The sequence below is a fragment of the Notolepis coatsorum genome (assembly GCF_963971535.1).
Source record: "Notolepis coatsorum genome assembly, chromosome: 10".
NCBI lineage: Eukaryota > Metazoa > Chordata > Actinopteri > Aulopiformes > Paralepididae > Notolepis > Notolepis coatsorum.
This window is the reverse complement of record NC_140174.1, coordinates 3966375-3992647: the sequence shown is the minus strand read 5'-3', so window position 1 is coordinate 3992647 and position 26273 is coordinate 3966375. Positions and strand designations below refer to the sequence as shown.

At 40.6% G+C, this 26273-nt stretch overlaps 1 protein-coding gene across 4 annotated transcripts in view; it reads right to left on the bottom strand.

Moving 5' to 3' along the window:
• Positions 1-719: 719 nt before the first annotated feature.
• tdrkh (tudor and KH domain containing) overlaps positions 720-26273 on the bottom strand; it is a 74944-nt gene continuing 49390 nt past the window's right edge. For 2 of the 4 annotated variants that reach the window (XM_084323554.1, XM_084323557.1), the window contains 6 exons: positions 23757-23821; positions 14453-14604; positions 7026-7136; positions 6776-6830; positions 2040-2119; positions 720-1870 (listed from right to left, as the gene is read on the bottom strand). In XM_084323554.1, coding sequence (XP_084179680.1) covers positions 2064-2119; positions 6776-6830; positions 7026-7136; positions 14453-14604; positions 23757-23821 — 439 coding nt within the window. In that variant the 3' untranslated portion in view covers positions 720-1870; positions 2040-2063. Of the gene's footprint in view, positions 1871-2039; positions 2120-5617; positions 5751-6289; positions 6359-6775; positions 6831-7025; positions 7137-14452; positions 14605-23756; positions 23822-26273 lie in introns of those variants that run through there. The other 2 variants (XM_084323556.1, XM_084323555.1) reach the window with 2 other exon arrangements.

The following is a 26273-nucleotide window of genomic DNA, read 5'->3' as shown; positions in this document are numbered from 1 at the left end:
AGGCAGACTGATTTGCTTCTCAAAAGAGATCAATAGTGTAATTGTTCTAAATATAAACCTTTGATCGGACACACTTATGATGACTAGAAAATGGGGGACCCTGATGTAAACAAGACGAAAGTCTTTCTCTGGTCTGCATCCCCTTAACAATTGTGTGTATTGAGCCGTACTGTATTGTACCCATTCTGTAATCTGTTAACATTTTCAATGAATTCAATCAACACTGGCGAATGCAAGAATCAAAACGCTGTCCTAATTACAGACATCAATCTCTGACATGAAAATATATACCGTGTGCAGGGGGGGGGGGGGGGGGGGCCTCAAAGATCTGAAGACGTATCCCCCCTTTAATTCATAAAAAATACATTCATGGTATTTTATATGCAATGCTTTACAAAATAACATTCACCACAACATTTTAAGACTTAAATAAATACTTTATTTAACTGCAATCTCACAACTCGGCAGACAAATCAACAGTATATTGTTATTTTATTACATATGTACCACTTTATTACATAACAAAATCTTGAGTGCAACATCAATAATATAACTGTCATTCTCATAACGCAAAATCTTATGCACATTTATCAGTGCTTCCCAATCCTCTCCTTGAAGCACCCCAGCCGTTCCATGTATTTGTTAAATTCCACCACCAGCACCACACCTGATTCAACCTAACAAGCCCTTTATTAGTTGAATCAGGTGTGCTGGTGGAATTTAACAAATACATGGAACGGCTGGGGTGTCTCGAGGAGAGGATTGGGAAGCGGAGTCTAGTATATATAGGCAGGTCTTTGGAACTAAAAAGGGACAGTTCACCGAAAAACAATGCAGATTTATTTTGCACACATCCGAAAACTCAAAAGTGGGACGCGAAGGGATTAATGATTTACAGGAACCAAAGAGCTTCCCATTTCTCAGCCAGAACGTACCCCTTTTATATATAAAAAAAAAAAAAGATAAAGGTAGCCGTCCCTATAAGACAAGGTATTGCCATTCGTTCATCTACATCCTTTCATTAACACAACACTCGGGATTCATTCATATTCAAATAACCAATAATGAGATTATGTGCTAAATAAATCAGCATAGCTTTTTTTGGTGAAGTGCCCCTTTAAATTATTTACAAATAGGAAGTAAAAAGCTTACAATATAATTTAGCCATTGGACTAAGGAAACTATAAAAGGAGGAAGGGTCATCGCCCTAAATCACCCTCTCCTCGCTAATATGACCTCATTTAAAAACGGGTCATGACCTCGGATGTCAGAATAATCAGCTATTTGTTGCATTGCTAACTAGCTAACTTTAGATATATCGGTTGGTGTATATTTCCAATAGAACTGGCACCAAGCAGAGCGTAAGAGCGCTGGTATTCCGACGCAGTGTGACCCTTCCTTCTTTTATAGTTTCCTTGCGTAGGACTGGGTCATCGGGTCTAAAAGCTTCCTTCTGGTTCCAGTGGCTCATACTGTATCACAGTGCTTTAAACATCCCATAATACTGGCATTCGGTTTCTTGTTCCTCGCTTCGATTCTCGACACTCCCAACAAAACAATGGTAACGTCTTAAAAAGCAAAGCAGCGATAAGTCTAACGGAACAGTGTGAAAGAACATCATTTAAACATGACAAGTAACATCATTTAAACATGACAAGTAACAGCTCTTAAACATGACAAGTAACGGCTCTTAAACATGACAAGTAACAGCTCTTAAACATGAGAAGTAAACCCGTATTTGGGGAGACGAAGGTAAAACAAAATGTGTCTGGAAGGAGAACTGTCTCTGTCGCGCGTCAAGTAAGGCCTCTTGCTGAGGGTTGTGTGGGTTCGGGTCAGAGAGGGAGGGGGAGCTGGGCAACACTGGAAGCTGGGGGGAGGAAAGAGTATTTTTGACTGCACACAATCAGCAATTCTCTACCTCATTATTTTCAGTATTCGTTTACATCGATAATGGCTAAAAAAAGGTGTTAACGAAACGTCAATGTTGTTATGTTAATATTTAACGATAAAAAAAAAAATACAAAAAATAAACATACCTTGACATTTATGTCTTTGGTCTCTCAGAGCAGCTCGTCTTCGATCACGTCGTCCACACTTCCTGAGATCGAGGCGACTTCTGTGAAAAGGGATCAGGGCACAATCGTTAAACGGAATTCAGGGTAAAAAAAAAAAAAAACCCTCCTTCAATTATCATCCACCACCACATCTCCACAAGTGCAGAACTCCAGCGCCACCTTTAGGAGCAAGTAGGAAGTGGATTGGTGACCCACGGGAGCAGTGCCAGCAGCGTGTTATTTTTCCGTAGCCGCAGTTTTCGAAGACGCTCGCTGATTGGCTAGCCCGCGTACAGCGAAGACCCTCTCTGATTGGTTTAGCTCCGAAGGGCTCCGGGATAGAAATGTCCGCCTTGTAGGGGTGGGCGATATATCGAGTATACTCGATGTATCGCGGATTGTTCTACATGAGATGTAGTCAATTACTATATCGCGAACATCGAGTATATGTTGTCGCGTCAGTTTATATGGCGCCGCGGCCGAGAGGACACTCGCAGTGCTTTCCTCGAAGCGCTGCAGAACGCCTGGTTCTTGCATTGATCAATTTATGAATACCATAGGTGATATTTTTGAGAAGGTATGTGATCAAAAATCTTTTTGTTTCTGGTGACTTTAATATTGATCTCTTAAAATGTAATAAACATAAATTAACAACAGACTTCTGTAATGCAATGTTTAGTTTTGGTCTCTGGCCCCTTATAAGCAAACCCAGTAGGATAACTAAAGATAGTGCCACACTTATTGATAACATATTTACGAATGTTCATGACCAAGCAACAAGTGGTTTGTTCTTAAGTGATATCAGTGATCATCTTCCTATTTTTGTGATTCTACATCATTTAAAGGTAAAATGTTCAGTTGATGTAAGTGAACCTTCTTGTAAAATTGTAAGAATTAGGACACCAGAAAGAATGGAGGCCTTAAAGATGGACCTTACAAACTACAACTGGGATGAGGTGTATGGTGACGATCCAAATCAGGCATATGATGCATTTTTGTTGACGTTCACAGAGCTATACAACAAACACTGTCCTATTAGAAAGAGCTGGGTGAAGGATAAATATAAAGGAAAGCCATGGATGACTAAAGCTACGCAAAGGGCGTGCAAAAAGAAAAACTTACTTTACAAGAAATATTTACAACTGAGAACAAGTAAAATAAATAAAAAGCGAAGAAAAATACAAGCTGTATAAGAACAAACTGACTTCCATTATGAGAGTACAGAAGAAGGAATACTACAATAAAATGTTAGAAGACAGTGCAAATAATATACAAAAGACCTGGAAAATAATCAATCATATTATTCGGAATAGAGGCTATAAATCTGAATTTCCAAGCTATTTTCTAAATAGCTCAGATGCTAAAGTGGACAATGTAAAAAGCATCGTTGAAGATTTCAATGACTACTTTGGCCAGCAAAATTGTTGTGCCAGAGGATAAAAAATATATGTTTAATAATCTTATTAATGGTAATATCAGTTCTATGTTCCTTTGTGGGGTAAATGCACTTGATATAATTGATATTGTAAGTAAATTCAAAAACAAAACATCAACTGATATAAACTCCATTGACATGGTAATTATTAAAGATGTAATTGAGTCTATTGTAAAAACCTTTGACCTATATATGCAATGTATTTTCAAAGAGGTGTTTTTCCTAATAATATGAAATCAGCAAAGGTAATACCAATATATAAAAATGGAGATAAACATCAAATGGACAATTATAGACCAGTGTCCCTACTTCCTCAATTTTCAAAAATATTAGAGAAATTATTTGTGAAACTGGATCTTTTCATTGGCAAATACAAAATACTGAGTGAACACCAGTATGGGTTTAGGGAAAATAGAACTACTACATATGCAGTGATGGAGATGGTAGAAGAAATAACTAAAGCAGTTGACAATGACAAGTGTTCTATTGGTATTTATATTGACCTACAGAAGGCTTTTGATACAATAGATCACAGCATATTAGTGAGAAAACTGGAGAAGTATGGGATACGAGGTATAGCAACTCTTGGCTGAAGAGCTACTTGGAAAACAGACAGCAATGTGTACAAATTAATGCCACTGTGTCAGGATTTAGGAAGGTCACCTGTGGAGTACCTCAGGGATCTGAAAATATGATTTGAGAGATATTTGTAAATTTACTGTTCAAAAATCTAAGAAAGGGATTAAAAGGAGGTGTATTTCTATTATTGGGGTTAACTTGTGGAACAATGCTGATATACAGTTAAGAATGAGTAATTCGATTTTGGTTTTTAAGAAAAAGGTTTGTAAAGCTATTTTAGAAAACTACAAGGGTGAATAACACTGTTTTCTTTTGTTTTTTTCTTTTAGAATACTGTTTTGGAATCTAAATGTTTGTATTTTTTGTAAAGCTAATTTTGAAAACTACAAGGGTGAATAATACTGTTTTGCTTGCTTTTTTTTCTTTAGAATACTGTTTGAGTAAATGTTTGTATTTCTTTGGTAAGAATATAGGACAGGCACATATAAGCACTATGCTTCAGTCTGTACCTTTTCAGTCACTGTAAAAATCAAATATTGATAAATGATGGTGTATATTGTATTGTGTGAGATGATGACTGAAAAAATAAACAAAAATAAACTACTACTACTACTGTATTCATTCACGGAAGGACAATAATACACACTTTTACTCATTTGTCACACTTTTCAATTAGTCTGAAAAAATTCAGGGACCATTAGCTGATAAAGAGTTTCTTTCAAAACAGAGGACAGACCTATAACATACAAGTGCAGCTCAATAAATTAGAATATCGTGGAAAAGGCAGACATTTCTATATTAAAAATATATTGTGTCTTATGTAATGTATTTCTTTGTGATATAATTTTTGTCATTTGTTGCAGCAAAAATACATAAAAAAAAAAGAATGTTCACTTTTATGAAAAGTAACTATATACAATAAAGATTCACATGGAGGGAGGGGGGAGGGAAAGAAAAAATAACCCACTTCTTAAGCTACCATTCAACTCCTGCAAAAAGTAGTTAGAAGGAATAATAGTAATTTAACTAAAGTGAGTTACACCCTTACATTGACTGAACGTGGAGCCTGCACATCCAAGCCAAACCAACACAGAGCCATCATACTTCCAGGCACATCAGGTTGAACCAAGTGAAGAAACACCTTCACATTAAAAAGGGACCTTCTCCTAGACCTAGACAGACGTCATAGAAGCTAATCAACTAAATTGTGTCCGCTTGAGTTAGGCGTTGCCAGACGATAGTATTGCTACTAGGGCTGCAACTAATGATTATTTTGGTAGTCAACTAATCTGTCGATTATTTTTTCGATTGGTCGACTAATCTAACGATTATTTCTGTCACACATCTCTGCTTCCTGTGGGCGCGGCTCCTTCTCCGGGCTCCAGTGCATGTTTTACCTCACATGCTCAAGTCTGCACACCTGTGACTGTCACCCTGTTGTCCAGTCCCTCTGCCTTAACAGTTAGCTTAACATAACATGATGATCCCATAGCTAATTAAAATAATGACTCATGAAACATTTGAATTAGGATCTTAAGCAACTTGCTTAAATCAAATGTATTTTAATAACATAAATACAATACAACAATCAATCAAGAAAAAAAATAAGTAGCAGCATCTGCCCCCAGCACCGCGGCTGATGGGGCTGTAACTTGGTCCAGGAGGGTGACTTGGAACAGCTGTAGGGGGAGGGGAGAGGAGAGGAGAGGGGAGGAGAGAGGAGAGGAGAGGAGATCAGAGGAGAGGGGAGGAGAGGAGAGGGGAGGAGAGGAGAGGGGAGGAGAGAGGAGAGGGGAGGAGAGAGGAGAGAGGAGAGGAGAGGAGAGGAGAGGGGAGAGAGGAGAGGAGGAGAGGAGAGGAGAGGAGAGGAGAGGAGGAGAGGAGGATGACAGATCAGACAGACTTCTAGGTCTTTTGTTTGCGGTGTGTGTAATGAGTATGTATATATAAAAGCAGCAGCGCTGTAAGCTTGGCGCTGTTGTTTAGCTAACGTTACGTTACATACAACATACCGCAGCCTCTGCGTAACTGAAATAGCGCGCAGCAACGCTGTAAGCTTGGCGCTGTTTAACGTTACATACAACATACCACAGCCTCTATAAGCCTCAGCAATAGAGTTCGCTTAGCAAGCATTATCCATATCCATGAGACGTTCTGTTTTCCAACATGTAAGCTAACGTAAAAAATATAATACTATGGCTAACTATCTTAAACTTACCCATGTTCCGACGTCACCGTGGCTCCGGGGTGCTTGCGTTCTAGATGTTGGTGCATCGCCGTGGTGCTGCTGTGGAATACCAATTCCACTTTACATAAATCGGCATTTAACAGTTTTTTCTTTGGTTTGTCGTCTGTGAAATACTCCCACACCTTTGATACTCTTGTCTCGCTTTTTTTAATTCATCTCCGTCTTTCTCTCTCTCCCTTACGCCATCGTTCACATTATTTCTTCTTCTTCTTACCCGGGCCGTTACTACAGAATGCAGTCAGACAATGGAAACAATACTGCCCCCAGCACTTCCTGTTAGTGCATTGCAGTTACAAATGAACATTATGTCGACTAATCATTGCAGCCCTAATTGCTACAGTAGCCAATGCCGGCACACCTAAATCAACTGGAACACAAAAGACACAGATGACCCTGCTGTGACGCGTCCGTGGAAAGGACCTTCAGCGTTTACACACGTGTGTGTTTTTAACCCACCTGACAGACTGACGCAGGAGAGGCTGAGCTCCGACGTCACTCCTGTCACGTCGTCCTGAGGGAGGACAGGGAGAAACATGCCTTTAACCCTTTCACTACCACACTACCAAAGGGTTAACCCTTTCACAACCACACTACAGACGGTTATAACCCTTTCACTACCACACTACAGACGGTTAACCGTGAGAGGGCTGGAGGCCAATTTAAACCACACATTCAGTCCAGTCCAGTCTCAGTCTCAGTCACTCACCAGCATCCTCTGCAGGCTGCCTGGGTCGTCTCGGTCCTCTCTCCCGTCCGCCAGGTCCTGACAGAGCTCGGCATGGCCCAGGTGGATGAGCTCTTCTCCCAGGTCCATAGCCTGAAACACGGGACGCAACATAAGATGCACAACCAGAGAAAAGATTTATATAATCTATGATTAGGACTAGGGATGCTCGATATTGGCTTTTTTACCGATACCGATATACCGATATTGTCCAACGCTTAATTTCCGATACCGATATATGATATATATTTTTTTGAAAACAGATACCGATATTTTCCGATATTACATTTGAATGCCAATATCGGCCGATAATATCGGACATCCCAAATTAGGACCCATCCTAATCACATACAGTCACAACATAAGATGCAAAAACCAGAAAAAATATTTATATAATCTATGATTAGGACCCATCCTAATCACATGCATACAGTCACAACATAAGATGCAGAAACCAGAAAAAATATTTATATAATCTATGATTAGGACCCATCATAATTGCATACATACAGTCACAACATAAGATACAAAAACCAGAAAAAATATTTATATAATCTATGATTAGGACCCATCCTAATCATATGCATACAGTCACAACATAAGATGCAGAAACCAGAGAAAACTATATGTATAATCTATGATTAGGACCCATCATAATTACATACATAAAATGCAAAAACCAGAAAGAAGATATATATAATCTATGATTAGGACCCCTCCTAATCACATACATACAGTCACAACATAAGATGCACAGAAGCGGCTGTGTGTGGTGTGTGAGTTAAGCAGCCACCCCCGTCTTGGGGTTCAGTTAATCAGGGAGCAGGTGGGGCTGAGCACCTGTTGTCCATCAGAGCAATCAGGCGGAGATGGGTCACCCGTCCGCGTCTAGTTTTGTACCAACGGATTTCCAGTTCCGCGTTTGCGTTCTGCGATCTGATTGGCCACTGACGTTTCTGGTCATGTGACATGTGCGCCCAATCGTGTGACGCGCCCATTTCCGCCCTCGAACAGCAGCAAACTACCTAACGCCTAGTTTATCACTGGTTAAGCTTATAGGCGACTCTTTCGAAGTTGGTTAAGGTTAGAGTTTGGAATCAGGGCTGGTGTTCTATCGCCCTGCTCTAAGACAAACTCTAACCTTAACCAACTTCGAAAGAGTCGCCTAAAGCTTAACCGGTGAAAGAAACAGGCGTCACACGATTGGCGCGACCAGAAACGTCAGTGGCCAATCAGAGCGCAGAACTGGAAATCCGTTGGTAAAAGTAATCAGGCCACCCGTCCTCACCCGCCCTCACACTAGGGCTGCACGATTTTGGGAAATAATCTAATTGCGATTTTTCGGACAGATATTAACACTTTGACTGCCACTCACGGCTAATCTCGGGTTTACATTTACATTTACATTTAGTCATTTAGCTGACGCTTTTATCCAAAGCGACTTACAAGTTCTGTACGACAAGCCATCAGGAAGGAAGGAAGGAGGGTTTACGATAGTTACGTTGAAAGCCACTCACGAGATTTCTCTGAATTTTTTATTAAATTTTTTTTTAGCGATCTGAAATCATATTGCATCACGCAAGCCTACCCTAGCCTACCCAAGGGCCGCCGGCGATCAGATGTGAAAAAAAGCGCCCCCTATCGTCTCCCAGATGGTAAATGGAATGGACTCAATGAAAATGGAGTGGGACTCGGCACAACCGTGCAACGCTTCAATACTGCCGCCTGGTGGATGATCGGGCGAGTTACAACCGGAAATGGATCTCTGGTGATCTCCGTGCATCTGGGATATCTGTCCGGCAGTCACATATCGTTGCGGGACTCTAGACACACATCCGTGTATATGGATCGCTGCCATAACTCAACAATCGATATGATTTGGGCGTTTATTATTATTATACAAACCGGAAATGGATCTAGTCGATCGCCGTCAAATAAGTGGGATCTTTTTCCTCCAGTCTCATCGGCGAACGGTAAGAGGACAGTAACGTTACTTTCAGCGTGATTGTTTATTATTATTAATGCAAACTGCTCTGATCAATATATCACCGCGCATGATGACGCATAACGTTTAGGATCGTATTCAGTTGGATTTTTCGATATAGCGTGTATCACGAATAAACTGCAATCGATAATGAATGAATGAATGAATGAAAACTTTATTTAACAGATTGCAGAATGGGTACAATACAGTACGGCTCAATACATACAATTGTTAAGGGGATGCAGACCTGAGAAAGACGTTTGTCTTGTTTCCATCAGGGTCCCCCATTTTCAATTCATATAGACATTTATGACATACATAACATACATGACATTTATGGCATAGGGACATATAGGTATTTAGTACTGATACATTTGTGACATAGGCGGTATTCAAATATACAGTACTGTTACCCCTAGATCCTGACAGAGTATATACATATGATGGGGAGGGGACTGTACATTAGGAGGGGGTGGGTGGGTGGGAGGGGAATATACATACGGCGGGGAGGGAATATATACATGCGGTGGGGAGGAGACTGTCTATTACATAATCTAGACATAATCTATATTATGCGTTTAGGCCTATAACTAGCGTTCTAGGAATTACTGCAGAAAACGATAAAAACATATTTATATTCTAGACAGTATTTTCGTATGAATCTATGAATGAAAAAGTATAACGTTCCTACATCCTGAACGATAGATAATCGATGTTGAATGGGCCATAGTAATGTCAATTTAGCAATACAATTAAAAAAGTTATAGCCCTGCAAAGAAGGTGAACATTTCCATAGGCTTAGAGTGGTGGCAGAGAGTGGTATGAGAGGGGCAAACTGTGTGGCAGTTAATGTGTTAAGCAGTACTGTATATTTGTATATCTTGTATATCATAAATGTCTGGATGTAACAGTACTGTATATATCTACAGTGCGACAGATTCGGCCATCAGACGCTGCTTGCGTGTAACAGAGATGTATATCTGTTATTTAGTCAGGCCTACTGGACATTTTCGTTTACATAAGTAGATTTTTTGTTTTTGTTTATTTATTAAGTTAATATAAACCGTGTTTCGAACGTTTTTGAGGTTGTTAAATACACGCTTTTGTTGTAATTAGTATACTGTATATATAGTTTGTGATAAGGACTCGCCATATTTAGTTTCAGAATCCGGAGATTGTGATCTCAACATTGACATTGCGTCTGGATCGGTTTATTTTTTTTTTAACACTGTCGTGTGGACGAGGATTTTTTTTTAAATGGAGCCTGGGAAGATCCAGATACGTGTGGACATGGCCTAAGATTGCAATTAAATTTGCGATTATAATTATTCTTTTTTTTAAAGCAGCCCCAACAGAGGTTTATTGTAAAATGCGGCTTGCATCTGGCCTACACGGTGGGTCTGTTCGGGACACCGAGCCTGAAAATGTTTCTTTTTACCTGGGAATCGATACCGGAGCCCAACGGTACCTTTTTTCTGTACTTTACTCTCCCTCTCTGAAGTCTAAACTTCACAACACACAATCTAAAACCCCTTACCTCCCTCTCCCAAACCGTCCCTACAACAATTTGTCATGCAACATACAACATGATGTTGTATGATCATGTATATTTATTTTGTATTATAATTTTTTTTATGTTTAAATATCAACATTATCTGGCAATCCTCAGTAAATACTATCAAACTCCTCTGATGTCAGACCAGATATGAGTCTGTGATTAGCTAATTGCATCATTTCAAATCGCGATTTCGATTTAAAATCGATAATCGTTCAGCCCGCCCTCACACACACACACATGGGAGAGAGAGGTCATATCACCCGCCCACACACACACACACACACATGGGAGAGAGAGGTCAAATCACCCGCCCTCACACTCACACACACATGGGAGAGAGGTCAAATCACCCGCCCTCACACACACACACATGGGAGAGAGAGGTCAAATCACCCGCCCTCACACACACACACACACACACACACACACACACACAGGAGAAAGAGGTCAAATCACCCGCCCTCACACACACACACACACACACACACACATGGGAGAAAGAGGTCAAATCACCCGCCCTCACACACACACCAGGGTTTCCGTTGTCCGGTAATTACCGTTTTTTTACCGGGGAAATCTGTTGAAGTCCGACATATTTAAATATCTCCGGTCATAATGTCCTGTGAAAATAATGGCGGGCGGGAGCTTGATGCTGGATTAGCGAGAAGCATGCAACTGCAGAGCCGCAGATCTCACAGCTGTGCCCGCACAGTGCAATACTCCAATTCAGCCATTGGCAATTCAGCCATTGGGTGGGTGGCGCTGCTGAGCGGTATACTATTGGGATTAGCTTATCTATCACTTCGTTGGGAGGCGGAGATAGTCATTGGTTTCAGCGATCACGCAACGTTTAGATTTCAGTGAACCCCACGATAATGTTGCCGTCTCTCTCTGCCAAATTTCTCAGTTCTTCGCTTGATATAATCAATACAAATGTCCAATGTAACGGAATTCGTTAGCTCATAAAAGTGTGATTATAACAGACTGCTGTTTAATGTCGGTCCGACTGCCCACAGACACCTATTTGATTTAAAGTCAGCAGCAGCCCGGAGTCTCGAGGGACTTATTTTATTTGGAATATAATGACTGAATACGCAAAAGTAGCCTAGTTTTAAGTTAAATATTATAAATCTACATGCCTTGAGGATGTCATTCTTTATATAGCCTGCCTATCAATTGTTTTTAAGCTCAATAAACTGACCAGAATTTCTCACATTTGACCGGGAGATTGAAATCATCCAGGACACGGAGACCGGCACCAATATTTTCTAACGGAAACCCTGATATATATATAATTATATATATAATACATTTATTTTATATAGCGCCTTACATAAGGTATCTCAAAGCACTTTACAGACATTGCATTACAGTACATGGACAAACACAGCACATGGACTTTCACAATGACAACATGGTGGGGATACTACAGCGAAAGGGAGACAGCTTAGAGACTAGACAGAGAAAATGTAAATAATAATTAAATAATACTAATATAGGTGTGTACTAGGGATGCCCCGATCGATCGGCCACCGATCGTTATCGGCCGATAATCAGTATAAATATGCGATCGGTGAATTCCGATAATGAGTCATATTCGCAGATCGCGGAAACCGATCAAGCGGAGATCTCACTCGCTGTCCGTCTCAGACACACAGGACCTGCAAACTGCCGCTGCTCCTCCTCCCTTTGCCCGCCCGCACCCGCGTACAGTTTGTAAACACAGAGGGCTGAGAGGAGGCTCCTCTGCTCGAGTCTAACGTGAGCTAACGTTAGCTACCTAGATATAGTTACTGTTTAAACAAAATTATTACCCAGTCAACTATTCACTTTTAGTAGGCATTGTCTAACGGTATCCAGCCGGCTAGCTACTGATGGCTCCTGATATCAACAAATGTTCCAGCAAGTCTAGTAGACTAGTAGTGCATGTTGATACCTCCGTTAGCAAGCTGACGTTAGTTCACTGTTCAAAACTAAATGTCCCATTGAACTAATTAGTTCACTGAGGCGTCGTCTTAAAGGGGAACTATTTTACTATTTCTTTCACTATTTGGGCACTTTTACACAATTCCTGTGAGTCTATGGAACACCTCTGTAATATATATATTTTTTTTATTCATTGTTTTGTATTTCTAATCAAGTCCTCAAAAACAGCATTTTTCTACCTCAAGATTTCGAGCTGTTTTGCAGCCGCAGCTGCAGGTGCCTCCTAAACCACTGTGTGGCAGCGCCGTCTGCTGAACATTAACATGCAGCAGTGACTATATGACATCACATATAGGCACATTTTCAAACGACTCAGTTCAGTGAGGGTGAATATTGTGAGAGGAGAATTGGAAGAATGCGCCAATATGAGAATTTTGAGACATAGATCATATTAATATAAGTTCACATAGCTAGGAAACAATGCTAAACACTCAAAAAGGCCATTTATAAGATAGTTCCCCTTTAACGTTATATATCCGGCTAGCAGTAGCTACAGATAGCTCCTGATATCAATGTCTTATAACATTGACTCGATGCGTATTCTAGCTGAGGGCTTGCTGAATGTGATTTATACCAATACTAGGGTCCAGCTGCAGCGCCGGAGAATCCTGGCCGTAGCTGGAGGCTACTAGTACACACAGACAGTGGAGCTGTTTGCAGATAGCAAGCATTTTGACGTGTTGCGTGGTGGCGATGTCTCGCAGATAATACAAGTACAAGTCTAATTATATAATATATATATTTTATATATATATATAAAAGAAAATTATATAAAATCATTTTTAATTTTTTTTAATAAAAAACGATCGGTATTGGATCGGTATCGCCCAATATGGCTCACGACGATCGGTGGCAAAAAACGTGATCGGGGCATCCCTAGTGTGTACAGATGTGAAAATGTGAGTGATGCAGGGGTTGGGGGGTCAGGAGTGAGGGGTATGCCAGGTTGAACAGGTGGGTTTTGAGGTGGGACTTAAAATGTTTCTACGGATGGGGCTTCTTTGATGTATGAGTTGATTCCAGAGTATTTATTCTTTTATTTAGATCATTTCAGTGGGTGGTGCCCGAGTATTGTGCCACACAGACACAGGATTCAGGGCCGTTTTCCTTCACTTTTGTTGTATTGCAATTTTCACAGAACGTTCACTCTTAACTTCAGAAAGGTGTGGCTCAGCACATAAATAGATGCAAGTCAACAACCGTTAGGCCAATCTTCACCAAACCTGCAGGATATGTCCACACGACTACCGGGAATATTCCCTGAGAAAAATCTCATTCAAATCGACCACCAGCGGGCGCTAAAAATTGTACTAAATGTACTTAATGTGCGTGGCATAACACTAATCGGACTGTAAATCAAAGGTTTACAGTCCGAGTCACGCTTCAAAAGCTGTGGCTCATTCTAGTCCGCCTACCTATTCGTTTTTATCGAGTTTCAAGTTAGTTTATTATTTGTCACAACAAAATACAGAATACGTTATGATGAAATGCTCGTTTCTGTATGAGCCCCTGAGAGTGTGCTACATACAGTAAAAAGAAAGCGAGTAAAAAAAAGTAATTAAGAAGTAAGTAAAGTCAAAGTAAAGTCAATAATATACATATATACAATACAGAGTCAAATGAGTAACAGTGAGGTACAACACTTAGGGTAGGGTGCAAATGAGGTATGAATGTAGTGCAAATCTCTTTAATAACAGATACATATAAAGTGTGTTAAATTGTCTAAAGTGAATAAAGTGAGGGGTAAGGTGAGTGTTTGTTTAAAGTGAGTGTGTACATGTGGATGTGTGTGACATTGTCATTGAGCATCCTGACCAGTCACTAGATAGGAGACGCAGAGGGGTATTTGACACGGGTGAGGTATGAAGACCCCTAACATACCTTGCCCTCGGTGTTGTCATACAGCTTGACACTGGGCCAGGAGGAGATCTCAGAGTGGGAGTAACTGCACAGCTTGGCCAGCAGGGGCCGCCACTCGGCACAATATGCCATCTTGTCAAAGTCATCCAAGGCTGCCTCAGTCCAGGTCTCGCCTGGGGGAGAGGAGGGAAAGGGGCGGGGCAGGGGGGGGTTATTTCCTGTTCGAGTTTATGGTCCAAGGCTATTGTTGGACACTTGTGTAACCTGACCTGCCATACAGAACCATATGGGAAGTTGTCCTTTGAAACTGTTTGGAATAGGCCCGGCACTTCAAGTTCTTCATTGTCAAATACTAGGGCTGTCAGTTTATCGCGTTAATTAGATTAATTAATTACACAGCAAATTATCGCGTTATGAAAATTAACTCAAAATTAATTACAAAAAAAAGTTTTATTTTTTTTTAATATATTTTTTTGTATCTTATTCATTCCATGATAATGTAGAATACACATTTACAGAATTTTTTTTAATATGGTCCATTTGCATGTTCTTGGTATCTGATTCTAGGGACATCTATGAATCTCAGGGAATGTATTCCCAGTGTCAGAAATACTGTGGGCTAGATCCACAAAGAATGGATTGCACGGTGCAAGTTGCACCCTTACTTACAATTCATTATGAATTGAAAATGGGGGACCCTGATGTAAACAAGATGAAAGTCTTTCTCTGGTCTGCATGCCCTTAACAATTGTGTGTATTGAGCCGTACTGTACTGTACCCATTCTGCAATCTGTTAATAACATTTTCATTCAATCAATCATTCAATCTGTGCGGTGATTGATTGAATGAAGATTTTATTTTTAGTCAATTTTAATGAACCAAATGAGAATATCAATACATATTTTTTTTTATCTTTGACTGTGAATAACACCATGCTCAAATTGACCAGACCTGAAAAATCTAAGCAAATTAATAGATGGAAGATGATTAAACAGAAGGTTTTGTACTATATACAGTACTGAATTCTGCCATCTGGACACATGCAATTGGAAATATGATTATAGAAAATAGAATTTCAGGCATAAAATGGTTATGTGATTAAAATGCGATTAATTAGATTAATTAATTACAAATCCTGTAATTAATTAGATTAATTTTTTTAATCGCCTGACAGCACTATCAAATACACAACAATACAGGGTAGGCCTGTTGCAATAAGCAATAAATCAATTTATCGCGCAATAATGAAAATGAATGCAATGATTTTGACGGGCGCAATTAATTGCTATTTGCGTGTTTGTTTTAATGAGGCGGGAACCAGTACCTCTCCGTGTGGGGAGGCGGGCCGCTGGCGTTACTACAGAGTACAGCACGGGAGCTCCTGTGAGCACCATGCGTATGTTGGGCAGTAGCAACGCTACATAGCTTAACTACATTTCTCAGTAGCGTGATGGTAGCGTCGCTCCTTTTTAACCAAGTAGCGTTCTTTGTAGTGTAGCTATTTTTAGACCCAAGTAGTGATGTAGCGTGAACAAACGCTATACGCTACTGCCCGGAGAAACTGGACTGCTAAATAAAGATTAAAGATCTAGCGTTGATGCTATGACGCTTCCTCCTCATCGTTGATTGCCTGTAGTAGCTGCATCTAACGTTAGTAGCTAACGTTAAAACTAACCTAAAGTTAGTTGTTCACCAACAATCTCAACATTTGTTTTATCATTAGCTCAAAAACACAGAACCGGACGACACAAGTTGTCCGCTCATAGGTTCTGCTAGGCAGCTAGGATAATAACAACAATACTTCCGGTCGGTGGGTTTCAAAATAAAAGAGCAAAGTCTAAAACACCGGAAAAGACGTTTATTTTGTACAGCGTTTTCCTCCACGAGTACTCAAGTACATCATGTGATCAATCGATCTGTTTTTTTTTGCCCATCCCTAGTTTATCCTGTGCTGAAAAGTCTCCATTCCAATAGAGATAGTATATATTTGTGTTTATTTGATTATTGTTGAGCTATATTTTAATCGAGAGTAACTGGTAGTGTAGCTTACTACATTTTCCAAGTAGCTTGCCCATCACATAATCCGCGAGCCACAGTAAACAAACGCGAGCCACAATTAGTGTTACAAAGGGTCAGATTAAACCGAATATATGTATTTATTGATTGATATATATTGCATAATATTTGTATATCGTTTGATATCCCTTGTGTATTCTTTGTACATATACACGGAATATCCCTTTAACCTAGTAGCCTACAGACCATAATATTTCGTTCTCTTATTGGATAGCGTTCCACCAGCGCCAGTGTCTTACCCCCAGAGTCGAGTTCAAAGCTACCGTCAAGGCTTGTCTCTACATGCCCGGTTCTGCCCAGGACTACGAGACAGGAAATAAGGCTGGTACTAGTTTGTTCGCCCGACATATAAATATGGCGCAGGTGGATACAGAAGTAGTTCAGTTCAGTCCGCAGTCCGTTCAGTTCGAGTTCGAGTTACCCAAGTGAAGCCTCACCCACTATGCAACGTGCGGTGAAGTGGGCCCGTATTGCCCCAAAATAGTCTTGTTTTATCCTAATACGTTTGTTCAACGTATCGTTCGCTCCTTATTAGTAAGCCTTCATCACGAGTCAAAGACCAAGTGAAGTGAGCAATTGTGTGTCTAAATAGAGCACTTATAGCCGCGTGCGAATAGGATAGTAAAGTATCATAGTTTAGTTGAATAACGTCAAGTTCGACTTGGTTGGTGTGAAGCGCCGCGCACCGGAGGATCTACACCGGTGATTGCAGAGCCCCTCTCCGGCTGGATTATTATTCTTATTGCTTTGACCAGGCTGTTGGAGCGGAGGAGAATCGTCTGCACCCACTGCTGTGGGATCTACCGTGAGGACCATCATTCGAGCCCGTCTCTATTGGAGAGGCTGACCGGCTTTCACCTGTGCGACGCGCATACTGGGATTACAGCGGCTGCCTTTCGTCCGCTGATACAGGGAGTAATACCGCCTCCCCGAGCAGACTTTGCATTAGAGTCCCCGTGGAACCAGACCTTGCATTAGAGCATTGCCTCCCCCTGCTGGCTTACAACCGGTGGAACCCCCCTACCAGTATCCCCTAGATATAATTCCTAATATTCAAGTTGTATTATTATCTCATGCGTAACCAGAGAATGGACATTCATTATTGATTTGCCTACGCATTCCTTTGCCTTATAAGTGCATTCAATTAAAGTATATTATGTACCTTTTGCTGCTAATAAATACTTAAAGACAACTTTGTGTGGGAACCGATTCATTGTGGGAAGTGTTCATCATATTCATATACTCGTGTACGGTATGGCCAGTATAATGTACATAAGACGGTAGTGGTTTAATGATACCAATACTTGATTAATACAGTCAGGGAATTGTACCCCTCAGTTACAATTAGGGTGACCAGGTGTCCCGCTTTTGGTTGTATACTGCACAGCCATTTTACCTAATGTCCCACGTCCCTCTTTTCGAAGCAAAAAATAAAAACATGGGTCTAAAAGCCCCTTCCTACAGTAAACGTAGCAACCCGCCTCTTGTCCACACACATTGCTCTGCTCGTTTTATCATTGCTCTCACGGAGATAAAACTGGGAACGAGGTTACTCTGCTTCTGACGCTACCTCATATCTGATTGGTTAGGTAGTAATTTAGGATATTTAAAATGTCTTCCAATGTTAAATAAAGGTTTATTGCACTTTGAAACGGTTTCCTTGCATTATTATGCTATTATCATTATATTAGTAAAAAAAAAAAAAAGTTGATTGAAAACGTTTGGTTAATACATTTCTCAAAAAAATTATTTCTCTCAAAACCGCAATAATATCACTTACCGCAATAATTTCTGGGACAATTAATCGCCCAGCAAAATGTGTTATCGTGACAGGCCTAATACAGGGGCATTGCAGGTAATGAAATTCTTGTGTTTCATGCTCGGACTCAACAGTGCACAATTAAGAAAGAACAATGAATACAAGAATAGTAACAATAAGTAGTAGTAGTAGTATTAGTAGTAGTAGTAGTAGTAGTACGTTAAAATATAAATAAAGTGTGATAAGTAAAATAGTCAATTGTGTCTTGCGTTGAATTTGTTTTTCTTTTTCACATCTTGAACGATAGATACTCGATGTCAAATGGGCCATAGTATTGCATCCATAGCTATAATATAGAATATAGTTATAGGTGCAAACAAGGGGACCGGCCCCATTGGTTTAATGCGTGGCAGCGCATAGCCATATCTCCCAGCGTGGCAGAGAAAGAGTTAAGGTGCAGCGCAGGGTTGCGTGTGTCCTTGTGTGTGTGTGTGTTCAAGCGTTTGTAATAGGGCCATCTCCTGTTCTTGTCCTTGTTCAGGAGTCTTGTGGGAAACATCTTAAATTCTTAAAGAGCTACCAGTAGTAATTGGGCCGTGGTTCAGCCACACACTCTTCCCTTGAAGCCTGATGAAGATGGATTATCGGGGGAAACTGCCGTGCAAGGTCAACACTATTGTATTGTGCCCATATAACCAGGGGTGTAAAGTACTTGAGTAATTGTACTTTGTTACAATACTTAAGTACTGTTTTGGGGGATTTGTACTTTACTCGAGTATTATTAGGTTTGTATACTTGTACTTTTACTCAATTACATTTCAGAAAAACATTTTAAAATAAAAATAAAAGAACAAACAACACTTTTTACTCCTTACATTTAAAATGCAGACCTACAAAGTATAAAGTACAAATCTCGCAGGTCCAACCATTTTAATTCGTATATTTGTTTCTCTGGCCGAACTAACGTTAACGTTATTAATCCTGCGGCCGCGCTTTATTTAAAAACAGCCAATCAAATCCCCCATCAATGGAAAATGAACCCGCCCATACCCATGCGGATTGGTCCTTGTGTCAGACTATAAAGCGGGGGATCTTTGATTAAACACCTGCTATCAGAAGAACAGACAGACAGAGTGACGAGCTACAGAAGATGGCCACAATCGATACTACGAGTGATGAAGAGGACGAAACTAGGGATGCTCGATATTGGCTTTTTTACCGATACCGATATAATAATTTTATTTCTGCTGGCTCAATCTTTGATTCTAGCAACTCGGGGATGATCGCTGCAGAAGGAGAGCCAGGTCCTGCGCCACTTGACCCTGATCGACTGTTCACCTTTGCCCCCATCTTGACCTCTCAGGTTCACAAAGCCTTAATGAGCCTAGATGTAAAGAAATCTTCAGGCCCAGACAAGATAGAGCCGTTCTTCTTCAAAGTTGCTGCAGGTCTGATTGCAGAACCCATAACACCTCCATTTTGAATCTCAGTCTTTGTGCTGGTGAATTACCTAGCTCATGGAAGTCGGCCACGGTTCTCCCCTTGTTAAAGGGCGGAGACCTCTCTGACCTAAATAATTATCGCCCTATTTCCAGACCGTCTGTAATGGCCAAAGTCTTTGAATCTCTTGTAAACGAACAACTGAAAAAGTTTCTAACTGACCATAATATTCTTAACAAGTCTCAGTCAGGCTTCAGATCAGACCATAGTACTACTTCAGCGACTATGCTAGTCTCAAATGACATAATTGAAGCACTGGACAAGAAAAAACACTGTGCAGCATTGTTTGTTGATCCGTCTAAAGCTTTTGATTGATTGTGGATCATGCATTGCTACTGCAGAGGCTTGGCTGCATAGGTCTTGGTAAAATGCCTTTGAGCTGGTTTAAAAACTATCTATCTGAAAGAACTCAGTGTGTTTCAGTAGAAGATTATACCTCAGCTGCTCTTACTGTAAACAAAGGTGTTCCACAAGGTTCTATTTTGGCCCCTGTCTTATTCTCCATCTTTATAAATGAACTAGGAAATGTTTTCATTTATACGCCGATGATACAGTTGTTTACACAGTGGCTTCCTCTTTAACTCAGGCCATAGAGCTTCTACAGGATGCTTTAAATACACTACAACACTCCTTGCTAAGACTGGTCCTAAATGCAAAAAAGACCAAGTACATGACCTTCTCTCGCTCTCGAGCTAATACAGCTGTCCCTCCGATTCTGACACTGGAAGGGACATGCCTTGACAAAGTAACATCCTATAAATATCTGGGCATATGGATTGATGAAAAGATGGCCTTTGATGTTCATATTGGGAACCTACTGAGAAAACTTAGACCTAAACTGGGCTTTTTCTTCCGGTTAAAGAAATGTTTCCCGTCTGAAGCCAGGAAGAGAATTGTGCAGAGTTCCTTTCTGCCTGGCGATGTGATCTATATGCATGCTCCTTCCTCCCTGCTTAAAAAGCTGGATTCTGCGTACCATACTGCCATACGTTTTGTAACGGGTGCAGGCTCTCGCACCCACCACTGCACTCTGTATCAGTCCTTAGGATGGTCCTCTCTGTACCAAAGAAGACAATCACACATGTTGATTTTTATCCTTAAGTCATTGCTAGGTAAGCTGCCCTTATATATCTCCAGACTTCTGTCCTTTTATACTTGCTTTTTTAATACCAGACGAGCAGCAAATGTGATGCTTTTAAATGTTCCTCTGATGCAGTCAGAGCTTGGTAAAGCTGCATTCTCCCACTATGCTCCATTTTTATGGAATACGCTGCAAGTGAAACTTTGTCTCTAGAGGCACTTCCTACTGTGAATGCTTTTAAAGGTATGCTACGATTAGCCCTTCACGAAACATGTAACTGTTTTACCTGATGCTATTGCTGATCTGATTATGCTCCTTGCCACTGTACAAATGGCCTTCTGTATTTATATTTGAAATAGTATACGAACAGGTCGAAAAGTACCTTACGGATAAAAATCTAATCTACGAATTCCAATCTGGCTTCAGAACATCCCACTCCACTGACACATGCCTTCTCTATTTGAACGACCACATCAAACAAGAGGTGGACGCGGGCAAATACTGCGGCATGGTCATGCTAGACCTACAAAAGGCCTTCGACACTGTCAATCACTCCATTCTGATTGACAAGCTAAAAGCAATTGGTTTTGATAGTTTATCAGTGAGCTGGATACAATCCTACCTGGAGGGGAGAGAACAGATAGTGGAGGTAAACGGTACCCTACCCCCCCCCCTCACAGTGAACTGTGGTGTTCCACAAGGAAGCATACTAGGACCACTACTGTTCCTAATTTATGCAAATGACATGTCGTCAGCTTGTGACTGCAACTTGTTCCTGTTTGCGGACGACTCAGCCCTGCTGGTCTCTGACAAGAACAAGTTACAGGTTGAAAAAACCCTCAGCTCGGAACTAGGCAAAATCTGCATATGGCTCGCTGATAACAAACTATCATTACACATGGGCAAAACAGAGTCCATTCTCTTCGGTTCAAATAACAAACTCAGCAAAACCGACGGCTTCTCAGTTACAGTGGGTGACAATATTGTCACAAGGAAAGATGAAATTACCTACCTGGGTTCCATCCTAGAGGCTAATCTTTCCTGTGACAAAATGGCATCCAATGTAATAAAAAAAGTCAATCAACGAACTCGATTCTTGTACCGGATCTCCTCCCTGGTAAACAAGAATACCCTGAAGACTCTGGCAGGAGCACTCATTCAAGGGTACTACGACTATGCTTGCACCTCATGGTACCAAAGCACCTCAAAGGCACTAAAAACCAAATTACAAACATCTCAAAACAAACTAGTCAGACTACTGCTTGACCTGACTCCTAGAACCCACCTCACCCCTGCACACTTTGCCAACCTAGGATGGCTTAGAGTAGACGACAGAGTACAGCAACTTGCAATGGGCCTGGTCTACAAGATACACTACACGACCAAGGTACCCATGTATATGTCAAAATACTTCCCAAAGGTCAGTGAATACCACGATCACAACACCAGAGGGAGCTCCACAAATCATGTAAAACCCAGATTCGGCTCAAACAAGGGACTAAACACGTTTCGCAATTATGCCACAACAATGTGGAACGCCCTACCCAAAGCTGTAAAGGAATGTGAATCACTACCCACCTTCAAAAACACTCTCAAAGAACACCTACGGGGGACTGCAATTCAAAACTGGCCCCTACAAATGTCCTAACCCAGTTGTACAATAAAGACCAAGCACGGCTTTGTCAGTATTCCAATGTACAGCCCCACCCAACCCAACACCTACCCAACCTCCCCCAATGCACAGTTTCTATGTCAAATGTATATACACTCTTTTTCTGGATTTTTTTAGTATCACAAACAGTACTGTATTTGAAAATCTGGTATGTCATAAATGTATAGATGTAGCAGTACTGTCTATCTGTATGTCGTGTGTGTCATATGATGAATTGAAAATGGGGGACCCTGATGGAAACAAGACGAAAGTCTTTCTCAGGTCTGCATCCTCTTAACAATTGTATGTATTGAGCTGTACTGTACTGTACCCATTCTGCAATCTGTTAATAAACTTTTCAATCAATTCAATCAATCAATCAATGTTTTTTGTTTAATGCCCTGTTTTATGTTGAAACTTGTTGTGTGCCGTGTTGGTCAGGACTCCCTGGAAGAAGAGATCTTGTATCTCAATGGGACATTCCTGGATTAAAAAAAAAAAAAAAAAAAAAAAAAAAAACGATATTGTCCAACTCTTAATTTCCGATACCGATATCAACCAATACCGATATATGCAGGGTTCCCCCCCCCCCAAAAACGTAATAATTTCAGGTAATTAACATTACATATGTCTTGTTGTGGAATTAACATAACATTATGCATACTTTTGACAATAAATAAAATCAGAATTTGTTCTTACTTGCTTGCCTGGGTAAATAAAGGTTATAGAAATGTAAAAAAATAAATATTTTCTTTTTCTTTTTTTGAAAACCGATACCGATATTTTCCAATATCACATTTTAATGCCAATAATAAGGCCGATAATATCGGACATCCCTAGACGAAAAGGAAATATTGCATTGCACCGGAATAAAAAAAAAGGTTTTTACTTTTACTTTTGAGTACTTAAGTACATTTAAAAGTAGAAACTTTTTTACTTTTACTCAAGTGTGTTTTTAGCCAGATACTCTGACTTTTACTTGAGTAAGATTTTGAGACGGTACCCATACTTTCACTTAGGTATAATTTCTGGGTACTTTTTACACCCCTGCGTATAACCAAGGCTTATATATTGAAGGTTAATCATCCAACGGGAGATGGAGTCCTCAGTGTAAAATTGAATGGGTAACGCTGACTAATTGTTACGCGTGTCATACCCCCAATTGACCGCTTTCCTTGATCCTCCAATCACACCGGTTTGTCCAAGGGAAGCAAGAGTTGTGATTAGAGGATCAGGAAAAGAGGGCGGGGCTTGTTACCTGCTGGCTTCACTCCCGCTAAGCTGCATTCGATGGCTTGGAACGGCAGACTGAGGAAGTCACTCCTAGGATGGGGAGGTGAAGAGAGCAGAAACAAAAGGAACAAAACAAAAACCGGTTTATAAAAGATACATCTTCAACGGTTTGTGCCGTCGACAAGAGAATCGGTCACTACTTAGGCCCCGTTTAGACGGAAACGCTAGCAGGTGAATCCGCAAAAATATTTTTGCGGATGTGCCTTTCGTTTATACGGAAACAGTTATTTTTTTTTACGGGGGGGAAACCGCAAAAAAGTGAGACTACCTTCCAGGGTGGAATTCCTAGAAACGCAAAAGCTTTGCGATCTCGTCTAAACTATCAAAACGTATAAATCTGTTAAAACGATGACGAAAGGGTTGTCACGGCTGTGGTCGCGCGTACTGCTTACGTAGCAGGTAGCAGGTATGCGCCAGTAGCCGAGACGTAAACAAAGCAAGTATGTCTGACTTATATCAACGGAGATCACCTGAAGGCTACATTGGCAGTACTTTTAAATACACAAGAATCTGTCCCACGGCGTGAGTGGAGCCACTGTCTGTGAGTGACTCTGCTTTGGTGCAATCACATTCCCCATCCACAGTCTGCGAATCAGAGGCAGAGTAGGGCGGGTCTTCACAGCACGTCATGTGACATATGCGCCAATCGTGTGACAGCGGGTCTCCGTCGTTACAGCGTCGTCTGCACGGAGAATTCCACTCCAAAACGCTTGTCTAAACGTAAAATTAAAAGTGAAACCGCAAGATGACTTTTGCGGTTTCTGTTCACAAAACGCTCGTCTAAACGGGGCCTTAGTCCCACAGTGCATACTATCAGAAATACAAAAAGTATTTTCCTTCAACTTAAGAGATGGTTCTGATTTTTTCTGGAACCCTTACCAATGATATTGATCGGTAGAGTCCTTTCTTCCTTTCTTTCAAATAAAAACATTTAACGGTAAATGGTGCATTTATATAGCAGCTTTTATCCAGCGCTTTACAATTTGTTCCTCACACACTAGCAGTCACTTTAGCACGAACACACACACACACACACACACACACATGCTGCACACGCTCACACTAAACGGTCACTTTACACAATGAAAAGGTCAAAATGAAAAAAAAATAAAAATAAAGAACGGGAGTGGTTCTTGTATAGTAATAGATGGATATAGCAAGATAGCATAAGGATATATAGTATAACTGTATATTGTATAGTATAGTAGTGTACATAAGACCCAGTGCCTCATCCGTAGCTTAACACTGTATTGCACTATCGCAGGACCTTAGCATGTCTTTTACCATGCATTTTTTTAACTTCATGTACATTATACCTGTTATGTCTTATTCTTATTACTTGTATTATTGCACAATCGCTGCGGGCATGACCCCCCCGCATTTCACTGTATGCCTTGTACGCCGTGACAAATAAAACTCTTGACTTGACGCTTGACTTGACTTGGGAGCAATTAGGGGTTAAGTGTCTTGCTCAAGGACACTTCGACACGCTGCCCGGGAGGAGCGGGAATCGAACGGGGACTGCAGCTCTACCCCCCCGAGCCACTGTCGCCCACAATCCATGCTGTTCCTCACAGCAGCTCACTGCACAAACCGATGCAAAGTCAATGAGTGGATACCTCGTCGTCTTCGGTCATCAGCGTGTGCAGACGGGAGCCTGGCCCCATTGACTTTGCAGTGGCTCGTGGTAAAGTAGCAACATGGGCTAAACAGAACTGGAGGCGCCTAAATGCCTAGTCTGGTAATTAAGAGTAATTTCAGTTAATAGAAAAGCATTTTGGACCTGTATTTCATGGTGTTTAAATAGATGGATAAATAGATAGATATTATTATTATTACAGAAGTTAGAATGTTAAGTCAATCCATGTCTATCGGTAAGAATGATTTCTTTGTTGTGTTAGTTTGTTTCTTACGTGATATTTGGCCGATAGGCCGAGGGACTTTTAGTTTGACAGGATAACGGTGATGTCACTGATTACTGTCAGCTGCGGCAGGGTGACAGCATTCGTTTATAAAGAAAATAACGCAGATTGTACCGGTGGTCAGGCCGAGTGATGAGAGAGTGGAGCCTGACAGTTTTTAGACCCCTCTCTCTCTATTTCCCTGGATAAACGTTGTTAATCTCGCTCTATATATAATTAGTAGTGCTGTCAGGCGATTAAAAAAATTAATCTAATTAATTACATGATTTGTAATTAATTAATCTAATTAATCGCATTTTAATCGCATAACCATTTTATGCCTGATATTCTATATTCTATAATCATATTTCAAATTGCATGTGTCCGGATGGCAGAATTCAGTACTGTATCTACAAAACCTTCTGTTTAATCATCTTCCATCTATTAATTTGCTTAGATTTTTCAGGTCTGGTCAATTTGAGCATAGTGTTATTCACAGTCAAAGATAAACATTTTATTTTATTGATATTCTCATTTGGTTCATTACAATTTACTCAAGCCTAGTAACAGACAGGGGTGCA